Source organism: Crinia signifera, chromosome 2 (assembly GCF_055691185.1).
Source record: "Crinia signifera chromosome 2, ASM5569118v1, whole genome shotgun sequence".
Classification (NCBI taxonomy): Eukaryota; Metazoa; Chordata; class Amphibia; order Anura; family Myobatrachidae; genus Crinia; species Crinia signifera.
This window is the reverse complement of record NC_139218.1, coordinates 136,179,305-136,191,520: the sequence shown is the minus strand read 5'-3', so window position 1 is coordinate 136,191,520 and position 12,216 is coordinate 136,179,305. Positions and strand designations below refer to the sequence as shown.

Here is a 12,216-nt window from a genome sequence, read left to right as displayed (position 1 = left end):
CTCTCAAAAAGGCCTGGGTGGGCCATGTATACCACGCTCCTTTCACATCGTCAGCACGGGGTGTATCGATACTCATCAAAAAAACTGTAACCTTTGTCTGTAACAGGGTCAAAATCGATCCAGGTGGAAGGTATATTTTTTTAGAATGTATTATCAATGCTCTACATGTCCACCTTCTTGCGGTGTATATTCCCCCTCCTTTTTCCTTTGATACCCTGGTAAAAGTAGCAGAATTTGTTGCAATTTTGCCGGATATTCCTGTTATCTGTTTAGGTGATTTTAATAATGTAATAGATCCCAAGTTGGATAGATGGAAAAAGGAGCAGGGAAGTAGAAGTGGCAATAGTGGAAGTAAAAGCTTTGGGAACTTTATCAAAGATATGGGTTGGGTAGACCCGTGGAGGGAAAGAAACCCAGAGCTAATTCAATTCTCTTGCTTTTCGGCATCCTACACAGCATTCTCAAGAATTGAGAATATACGCGGACGATTTGTTAATATTTTTGTCTGACTATATAAAATCTGCTCCACATGTGTTGCATTTGATTAAAATACATGGTAGCTTCTCAGGATTCGAAGTGAATTTGAGTAAATCCAGTATTCTAGCCCTGAACGAGCAGGAAGAATCCACTCCCAGAGCTACAATGCTGGTAAAATGGACCGAGACATTTAAGTACCTAGGTATTTGGGTGTCAAGAGATCCATTTGAATTTGTACAATTAAACATACAACCATTAGTGGAAGAACTTACGGTAAAACTCAAAACATGGAGCAAACTCTTAATTACCATGACGGGCAGGGTCAATTTAATAAAAACTATTGTACTACCCAAATTTTTGTATGTTCTGCAGCAGGCACCGGTCTATTTGCCAGTATCATTGTTCCAAAAAATAAATAGTTTAATATCCTCATTTATATGGAACAACAAAAGGGCTAAAATTCAGATAAACACACTAATGAGGAAAAAGGGGCAGGGTGGGGTGGGCCTCCCCGACTTCAGGATGTACTACATAGCAGGTCAGTTAATGCACCTCAGAGAGTGGGTTAAGGGTGACGCGAATAATTCCATAATTAAATTGCTAGTAGGTCAAAAAAACACAAACTGTACACCATTGCATTATTTACTAAAGAACAATATCTCTAAGGAAGACCCTCCACTTGTAGTACAAGCTGTGAAGGTATGGAGAGAAGCTAGAACTATAAGTAAATTCTCAGACATCGAAGTTGATCACCCCATAGCAGACTATAAACGCTTTAAAGAACTGAAAGAACTACAGATAGAAAAGATATGGGGCCAATATGGGATTGAATCCATGGGTCAGTTGTATGGACCTGATGGGTTAAAATCTTTTATGCAGCTGGCTGATGAATTCAAACTCCCTAGAGCACACTTCTTTAGATTTCTGCAGTTGCGAACAGCACTTGTGGCCCAATTTATTAATACAACACCATTGCTCTCGATATCCCCTATAAAGAAAGCCCTGATGGGAGTGGGGAAAAGAAAATGGGTCTCAAGGCTATACAATATACTGCAGGAATCAAAAGGTGAGGACGGGTTAAGTAAGCTTAGCTAAAAATGGACAGTAGACATCGGCCCCATGACAGGAGATGAGTAGGAAAAGGCAATGGCCTCAATACAGATAGCTACCAACTCAATAAGAGTGCAACAAGTGCAGTTATACATTCTGCACAGGTCCTATCTATCCATGACAAGGTTGGTGAAAATGGGGGGAAGAACATCACCAATATGCCCCAAGTGTAAAAGTATGCCCGGGACCTTTTGGCACTTAGTGTGGGAATGTCCAATCCTGGTAATATTTTGGGACAAAGTGAAACAGTTACTGATAAATACAGGAATACCTGTTAATATACTAACCCCTAAATGCTGTGTTCTAAACATCTGCCCAGTAGAAACAATAAACAAATGTGATACAATATATATAACTAGCATATGCGCACTGGCCAAGTTATTAATAGCTAGATCATGGCTTGCGAAGGATGGTCCGGATTTCGCAGCATTTATACCATTAGTTAATCACACAGTTATACACGAGAAATACATTTATATGGGTAGGGCAAAGAATGATAAGTATATGAAAATTTGGCACAGATGGCATAATTTTAGACACACACTAGAAAATTCCTAATTCACCTGTAAACAGATAGATATTTGCTGGTCGTAATGTAGTAAACACAATGAAAGGTAAACACACAAATAAGTAGCACAACTAAAATAAGATAGAAGAGTGTAAATAAACAGATAAATAGAAATGCACATGTAAAGTAAGGGGAGGGGGGGAATATATATAAATAAATAATCACATCAGTAATATAAAATAAAAGTAAGAAAGTGTTGCTAGAATAACCGGAAATGAAACCGCAGGTGCACGTGCAAAAAAGAGATAATCAACTATGTTATAAATAGTATATACAATATAAAATAGTCATCAGGACAGGTGTCAGGTAGGACACCGCTGAACCACCAAGCCTAGTCTTCATATATGATTTTTAGTATTACAGGTTGAGTATCCCGTATCCGAGTATCCGTTATCCGAATTATTCCGAAAACCATACATTCCAGAAAGTGAATAAAAAATATTTTTTTTGCTAAAAACTCACTGGGGACATTTGTAACAGCACTACTGGTGACATGATATGTAACTGGCACTATATATGTGCAAGAAAATGATTGCTTGGCATTCAAATTCAATATCTGAGATAGTACACAAATTTTGTTTCATGTTTTGAAACCTTGTTTTTTGAACAAATAAAATATATTTGTGTGTATTTTATGTGGTAATAAAATATATTTGTGTGTATATTATGTGTTTATACAGCATACATGCAAGATACTTCAAAATACATAATTGAAATATTAAAATATTCCGAAATACGGAATAATCCGTTATCCAAAATTCTCCTGGTCCCGAGCATTTTGGATACGGGATACTCAACCTGTATTCCTTCCTTTTTTTTTTTTGTCATGTTATGTGGCGTGTTTAATGTAATGTAAGTGTATTGTATTTGTCAAACATAACAACTAAGAAAATAAATCAAAACAGGTATAAATTTATGTAAAAACAGCAGAATGAAATGAAATGTGAACTGCAAGTGTATGTAAAAATATGAAATGCAAGCAAAAGCACTTTAACCTGTGAATAATATTGGATGTTATGTTTTTTGACATTGGAAAATAAAAATATTAAATTTAAAAAAAAAAATAATAATAATAATTGTGATGTTTCTGGTAAATAATCAGCTTCTACATGGTAATACACTAATAGCCATAGCTTTGTAGATCTAAGCAACTGTTGATTGAAATATAAAACAATTGAAAAAAAAAATACTAAAATGTTTCTGAACCTTCCCATAAAGATCAGCCTTACACTCGGTCAGATGGTTAATAAAGAATGTACTCTCTCACTAGTAGCGCACATATATTGTTAGTTCTACAAGTTGGTTACCAGTTCTTTTAAGAACATAACATAATGATGCACCTAAGAAGCCAATTTTCCCATCAAATCAATCAAACCCCTAATGGTCCCACTAAAGCCTTTTATGGATATTTCCTCCCATGTTATTATCTATTACTAGAAAATCAGTGTCATTTTCTGTAGCTTGCCGGCACAAAAAAATACACCTGAAGCTTTAATATGTAATATTTTAAGTAAGAGCTAATGTATTCAAACATTAGATAACAAGTTACATTTCCAGTCATGCAGCGGGATGTATTAAGGACTATAATCAGTTTTAACCTCTACAAACTGACATTTGTAGAGGTTTTCTGTATTCCCCATATGTATCAAGCTCTGAAAAAGAAAAAAGGCTTATACCAGATAGACAACACCATCTAAAGATGTTGTTACCTATAGAAGACTATAGGATGCTTTATGCACACATATCTCCAAAGAGGGATATGAAAGATCCCTCTCCTCTCCACTACCCTCTAAGAACATGCTGCTGGCAGTGCATACACAATAGGATTTCTGATTCATAAATCAGGAAGTTCTCACAAAGCAAGAGACATCTCTTATTGTAAGTTTGGTTCTGAGCATAGTTATCAGTGCTAATAAATGTTGCTATGCATGTTATAATGGGCAGAATGCAGAATATGCAATACAAGATACATCCCGCCAACACGAACAACACAAAAAAGGGATTGTTTTAATAAGGCTCCTTGCTTATAGAATTAAAACCTGCTACTCACAGTCCTCTCCAGAGAATCCAATCACAGTGTTCGGTTCTGGTGCCCTGCCAAACTCATTTTCTGCTTGGACTCTTATTTCATAAGGGGTGAAGACTGGAGTGTTCCACACAACGTGCCTGTTGGACCAAACTGTAACATTGCTCCACGCCTCTCCTGTGTGACGCTGGCGCCACTTTACATTGTATCGTAGGTTTGGACCATATGTCTGTGTAGAGTTCAATGGCTGCGGATTACAAAGTAAGGAAATAAGTTACACTTCTCTTAAAGCTGGAGAGTGACATACATTTTATTACAACAGTAGCATGGACTGGCCTGTATGTTGTAAATCTGACAATTGTTGAGTTATTTATTTTGTATGCAGCAGACAGACGGAATTTTATAGCCAGCAGACACTATTGGATCTTGAAAAAGACCCCTTGGCGGGTAGAAACATGTCGGTCAGTGAGACCGCAGTGTGGACGGTCGGGCAACACATTCCAGAGAATACCATCCTGAGCCAGGAGCAGTGATCTTCACCCGGGTTGTTGTGACCTCTTTCTGTGCTCACATTAAACTGTTTGACATAGTTCACACTACATCTGGTAATTTGCTGCCTACCTTACCTACTGCGGCTGTGTGGATGGGCAATATTTGTATTATGTGACTGCCATTTTATCATGGCTGTGTAGATATGTTTTATGATTCTTCACAAATTGATATGCTATTTATTAATTAAACTGTACTTCACTATTTTTTGCTAAATTTCTGTTATCTTTTGGGGCGTACTCACTGCATTGAAAGCAGAATATTGTGAAAAGGTCTCCCCTGTGACATCGGCGCTAGCTAAGTGAACTACTAGAAAATGTACTTGTTGTATTTACATTTTGTATGGTGAAGAGTCTGGGAACTTCACATCTGGTTAATCTCTTGGCAAGCTGCTTCTGTACATTAAGCGCACCCTCAATCTCCTCATACTATCTTCTTTTTTATTAGAATGGTTAGTTTCGTGTATTATAATACTTAGGAGAGAACTTTCTAATATATACATATATATGTCTAGTGTCCGTGCGAAATCAAAACACTGCCATCTGTTGGCAGCAAGTGAAACTATATCTACTAGCTTTGGAAGCATTTACTTTGAGTGTGTTTACGCTGCCATCTGTTGGCAGCAAGCAAAACTACATCTACTAGATTTCGAAGCATTTGCTTCGAGCGGGAGTACTAACATATATAAAACACTTTTATACAAAGCGTAATGAAAATGATCATGAAAATAACAATGCTCTCAGCATATCCAGTGTGGTACTGAATATCTGACAGCTGTGACGCAGAACTGATGTATGTTAGTGTACAATAACCAATTATCACTTACATATGTATGACTAATGGGTCATTCCATGAACTATAGAACACAATAAATAAAAATTAAAGTGACTTCAAATGATGGAGTTACATTGGTTATTGGCTCTATGTTGAATATGATGGAAAAAGTTATGCAGGTGAGATCAAGGACATCAGAGATGGTGAATAATTAGCGAGCACAATGGAGTAAGCTGACAGCAACTTCATGGCCAGATGAAATATTTTATTATCTGTCACAGTAAATTAGGAGGATAAACAGGCTTACATTGATTAATTTACATGGATTATATAAGTAATTTGTATCAGAGCCCTTTGACTGGGAACAGAAGTGTAACATGAGTCACATTTGTAAGTAACATGAGTTACATATAAAAAATTGATTTAGAATTATAGTTTGGGTAACATTCAGTATTTTGTTTGTGTTTCATCCATAAGTTTGGGTCTTATAAGTGTATAGTATAACAATCATATTGTAAATAATTAGGAGAGCAGGTTTAATTAATATATGTCCCCTCAATTCTATTTTGTTGTAACATGAGTCACGTACAGTATATAAACAATACAATTTAACTTCTAATAGTGTGCATTTTTAACCATACATAGGGACTCTCCCACAGGCGACCAGAAAACAAATACACTTTAGTCTCGGAAATACCATTTGGTATGTTACTAGACATAACGGGGTTGGTCGGCATTCCTCTCTAAATATACTCTATGTTGAAATTTTGAAAGTTAACATTTTGGGTATGAAAAAATGGGGTGCATTTAACATGGGAGCCCAGATAATACATAAGTACCAACATTTTTGTATTTTAGCTTCACACATTTTTGTGTGTGGTGCATTTAAGCTAAAAATGAAACAAGAAATGTAACGAGAGTCACATGGAATGACCCTAATATATAATTGATATCCTTGTTAAATAAACAAATAATAGCCGGAATTTTGTGTGACAACAAAAAAAAAACCAGTAACTTTTACTCACTGTCCATGTAATCTCCATGTTGTCTTTGCGAGTGCCAACTCCACGAACATCAACTGGATTCACCTCTGGGGCTAAAATTGGACACCAATTGTAATCAGTGTAATCAGTACAATACAGAAGTAAAAATTCATTTTGGCAAAATAATTTTGGAATGGATCCGACATCAATTGAATATATACCTATGTCTTATACATTTATGAGTCTGGATGGAGAATGTCACTCACATGCTCCTGTGGTCTGGTATCGCTCAGAAGATGGGCTGGGCATACTGCTACCAAGGTCATTCAGCGCCAGTACACGAAACTGGTAGTTGACATATGGAGAGAGGCGAAGTAGAGCAGAGTTCACATTACCAGGGACAGATGCCATGTTGTGCCAGGTGCCTGGCTGGTACCGGTCCTCTTCAAACTGTACAAGGAAACCTGAGGGGATTGAAAAATTAATGTATAACTGAACAAGATAATAATACAGCAATGAGACCTAGAGAGAGAGAGGGAGAGAGAATGAGCAGAAAGGACAAAATATATAAACTGTGTACAACAGAGAAATTATAGCCTGTAGAATTGAAAAAAAAAAACGAGTTCCAAAGAAGACATAAGTGAATAAAATGATATACAACAATAGGTGGGGTGAGAATAAAGAATTCATTGTGACAAAGAAGAGCTCGTTCACGCTGCAGTGTTATAATAATGGCTACTGCTCCTACCAATAAATCTATAAGGAACATTTATCATAAAATAACATTTTGAAAACACCTACATTAGAGAAGCAATTAACGGACATTGCAAAGGGGGTCATTCACCTGTTATTGGACTGTTGTTATCGTCACCTGGAATCCAGGTGAGACGGACACTTCTCTCCGCAAGATCGGTAAGCTCTAAGTCCATGGGAGGGTCTGGTTTATCTACAGAATGAATGTAGAAAATTGAGTAAATAGCATTATAATATATCATGTATTATGACAAAGCTCCCACCTACTTCAGCCCTACTTCAGTATCTGACCTTATGTAAGACATATAGATATCAAGAATAAAACCATAAAAACCGTAATTACTCAGGCAGCAACAGCTCTACCTCTGTCTGGTACTGCTGTATTTTGGAGTCTTCCACCTAGCCCTCTTATAAACCAAGGGGTAGATGAATGAAGCAGTGATAACAGTAGAGAAGTGCGCTAGTGAAGTTGCCAATGGCAACCAATCAGTTGATAGACATAATTTTATAGAATGCACTTGATAAATGTTACTTCAGAGTATATTGGTTGTCTACCCTTAAGAGATTAACATGTAGCTATTGTTAGGCTGAGAATGAAACATCACACGAAAACATCCCTTTAATGACGTAAGCATTACATAATGTATCAATCAGTGATAACTAATGTTGCAGCTAACAGGATGGGAAGATTAGTGGGAGTGGTTACTGTACCTCTTTGTACTGATGTCAGTCTGCTAGTAGGTGAGGAGGAAGTTTCTGCAAAGGAACAGGGAAATGTTACAGGTTCCAGGGTTAATGGTATAGTATGTTAGAAATAAGCCAATGTTTGTTTAAAAGTCACCTGGTAACTTAGGAGGCAAGAATATCAGCTGCAAGGGTGCGAGTCAACATTGATGTTAAAATTAACAACTACAATTATATTTGTATACAATTTCTTTCTCGGTCAACAGGTAACTATAACTTAAGGAAGGGTCAAATGTGCCTCTCACAGATTCTCGTACACGTTTGTAGTCTGCCAGGATAAATATAACTGTAAATAAACAAGTTGTGCTCTTAAGGTTTTCTTTGTTGAAGCCCAGAAAATCAAAGGGACTATACCGTACCTCTATTATAAATCCAAAAATGCTTGAAGACAACGCATGTATAAATAGTGCATTCACATCAGTAGGCTTACACCCTTCCAGGTCATCAACACAAGTGAAAAATTGATTTGGTCTTGAGAAACCTTCTATAATACATCTACAAAAGCATATACTATAAATAAAATTAATGAAGGAACCCTCTATCAACTTCAGGGGTTGATACACAATCAGCCGCTCAAAAGCAGCAAGTTTTCATCATCATCATCATCAGTGTATTTGCACCAGCACTATACGTCCTGCAAGTGTTATGGCTACTGCCAGCACATCTTCATCGACTGGGAATATTCAAGCACCAGGGATCTGGCTTTGCCTATGCTGTAAATGTGATCTGGGTCACATGACCGAGGTCGTCCGTTTATAGTGCCCCATTACATGGCATTAATCCAGGATATTTCCTTCAATGTGAAAGGGGTATAATTTAGTTTCATAAGACATTCATCATTTGCTGAAGCCGAGAATGGCACAGAAAAGACAAGCAACACCTTTTTTCTATAGCACATCATTTGTAAAATGAAACGCACACAGGGCATTGGTTCAGCTGCCTATAAAACACTTTGCTGTTTAATGGCACATCTGACCTGGACATGAAATTTGTCGGGTATCTGATGATGACATAGATAAAGGCCTGTTCAGGCATGGTTTTACTACAGTTTGGTGGAATTTGTCATATAACATGCCACTTAGCAAGACTCCAATATCAGTATACTAATTATATGCCAGTCAGATCTCTAATGTGACATTGTATACTTACCACATATTTTCAACACAAATGGAGGCAGTAGACACAATCTTTTTCACTGTAAACCCTACCTTATTTAATCCCCTAGACCCCATATTTCCACTCACGGGCTAAATCAGGTTGGATTGCAATTAATAATAGCAATTAATGCTAATTCATCAAAGGGTACAAAAATCATATAGGAATTCAACTGTCCTATCTTACACACTATAAAATGCATGAGCTAAGTCAGGGGTGGCCAAACCTGTCCTCAAGATCTACCAACGGTGCATGTTTTCAAGGCAACCTGTGGATCTATAGTAGGAATGAATGCAGCAGGTTTGAAAATGTGACAGTTAGTAATGACTACAGCTGTGCACCAGCTAGGTGATCTGGAAAACATGGACCGTTGGTAGATCTCGAGGACCGGGTTGGCCACCCCTGAGCTAAGTGATGTGTCAGCTTGTAACAGGATGCTGTATCCCTGAGGTACTGAGGACACTTGCTGTGCTGACCAAACATTAACATGAAATTGTTTGTACTGTAGAACATTTTAGTTATGCAAATGATTCTCAATAAAACCCAGTGACCCCACCTACTGTGAGTGGTGACTTTAAATTAACATGTAGTATAAGAAAAAATACAAGACATATTGGGTGAAATTTAATAAGATGAGAGATTCAGAAAGTGAGAGATTTGGCAAGAAATCTCCAGTTTATTTAAAGCAGCAATCATTTACACTGCAAGATCAAACTGATTTTGCAGTGTAAATGATTGCCGCTTTAAAAAAAACTGGACATTTCTTCCAAAATCTCTCACTTTCTGAATATCTCATCCTATTAAATCTCACCCATTATGTTTTAAAATTTGTATTTTATTTCTATATCTTTTTAAAATAATATTTTTGCCAAATCCTTGAGTTTCATGTTATTATAAATATAGATTGTAAAGGGTATACTACCCTATTCCTTTAATTGTTCAGAAAGTGCCCTATAATAATTTTTTTTTAAAAGAAACACAATTTTGTGAATGGTGTTATCAAGCACACGGACTACTGTCCAGCAGTCCTGAATAATTTACTGATATTTGTGTTAGAAAGTATATAATGAATGGTACTGTAACACTTATATGGTCTGGTATACAGTAATATACAACTAAAAACACAGCCTAATTACCAATGGGACCTAACAACACGATCACACCCTAATCCATGTATGAGATTGATAACCCCTAAGGGCAAAATAAAAAACAACACAGGGGCTGATTTTAAATCTTTTTTTCTTACTTTACTATACTTGATTTTATTATATATTTTGTGTGATTATCCCTATTATAGGGCACTTTCTGAACAATTAAAGGAATAGGGTAATATACCCTTTACACTCTGTATTCATAATAACACGAATCTCAAGGATTTGGAAAAAAAATATTCTTTTAAACATTATATATAAATAAAATACAAATTTTAAACATTTATTCTGTGGAGGGAAGAGTGTGTCCTTTTGGATTGGTTTCCCTTGCCTTCTTTTGAGTAATTTCATGTATATGAAACCATTGGACAGCACCAACTAACTGATATTGTGTGACCTTAACACATATAGAAAATATTGATCTCTCCTTAACATTACACTATGAGAATTGACCCTGGTGCGGGAATTCCTTATCTCATACATCCCAGTTACTTGTCATTAAACTTAGAATTAGCACTATAGCATACACGGGACTTTGCAGATGTCCTTAATTAAAGCTTTCAGTAGCTACAGTACTAATAACTAACTATTGTGTATAGAAGTGGTGCTAAGTATGGATGTATACACATACAGAACAAAAATGAGAATTAGCTAAAAAAACAAGCAACAGCATGATATAGAATGATGATAAAAATACATGTATGTGTTATGAAAATATTTTACAAAGCAAATAATTCCTTCAGTGCAATGTGTTTGGATGACATAACTAGAGAAGACTTTAATATAACATATATTTTCAGCGCTATACAGAGAATTGTATATAAAATAATAGAAAATCTAAAGTTTCTATGCTTTAGATTATTAATGGCAGACAGAAGGACTGTTGTTATAGCATCAGTAAGAATGTAAAGTAGCTGCAACATGTGGGACATCAGTGGATAGTTTTACAAGAACTTCTAACCAATGGAGACTCCAGAAGATGGGCTGCAGCACAGTTCCAAATTCAAATAGGAAAGCCACACCAACTGCCAGTGAGTCCATTTGGAATGGCAGTTGGTGGCAGTGGGTGTGGCTCCCCTACTTAAATTTTGAACTGTGCTGCAGTTCCACCCCTGGACCCCTTAATGCTGGAAGCTTATTAATAATTCCTGAAATCAGGGTAAAACACAAATTACAGACGTGGACGAGAACAAATCATTCAATCAATGACTACAGCTCTTTGGCCCTTATTCTGATCGGTGCGGTAATGTCCGCGTGCGTTCGGCCCGCCGATGTTTTGTGTCTGCGCATGTGCAGAGGCGTCTCTGCGCATGTGCGAGCGGGGCGTACGGCCAAATCCCGCATGATATGTTAACACTCCGAACAGGGGGTGGAGAGGGGCGTGAAGGGCTATTTGGGCTCATTACCATATGCATACGCCCCGCGTTTCATGGGCGTTCCCATGAAAACGCTGGGCGTACGTATGGTAATGCGGCCGTGACGCACGTGTAGGGGGCGGACATATGACATCGCCGGATGTCAGCTGCCCGCCCAGATCCCTGCTTTTGCACGGAAAAATGTCCGTGTGGTCTGAGGTTGCGGGAGCTGGTGGAGCACTCGGTCCTGCATTCGATGGTCTGCGACCATCGAATGATGGGGGAGGTTCCCTGAGATGGAGGAGGCGTATTCCGTGAAAAATACACGTGCGGTCCGTTTGGACAGCTTCTTACCGCATACGGACGGAGTTGGCGATCCGTACGGAAGGCGGGGTTTCGCACGCACGGTCCTGGCCGCATATTCGGATCCAGCTGCACCGATCAGAATAAGGGCCTTTGTCCTATCTGAAAAGATTATATTTGAATGTTTTAAAACTATAGATGCTATGTATGGTGTGGCCATTAGGTAGGACAACCCCACTCCCTGGAAACATATAAATCCATCTGGCTT

General features: G+C 37.6%; 1 protein-coding gene across 17 annotated transcripts in view; it reads right to left on the bottom strand.

The window, feature by feature from the left end:
- Positions 1-12,216, bottom strand: part of NFASC (neurofascin) — a 139,557-nt gene that overhangs the window by 38,148 nt on the left and 89,193 nt on the right. For 11 of the 17 annotated variants that reach the window (XM_083172905.1, XM_083172912.1, XM_083172916.1 and 8 more), the window contains 5 exons: positions 7,952-7,996; positions 7,332-7,433; positions 6,754-6,951; positions 6,530-6,600; positions 4,206-4,428 (listed from right to left, as the gene is read on the bottom strand). In XM_083172905.1, coding sequence (XP_083029031.1) covers positions 4,206-4,428; positions 6,530-6,600; positions 6,754-6,951; positions 7,332-7,433; positions 7,952-7,996 — 639 coding nt within the window. The remainder of the gene's footprint in view (positions 1-4,205; positions 4,429-6,529; positions 6,601-6,753; positions 6,952-7,331; positions 7,434-7,951; positions 7,997-12,216) is intronic. The other 6 variants (XM_083172910.1, XM_083172911.1, XM_083172918.1 and 3 more) reach the window with 1 other exon arrangement.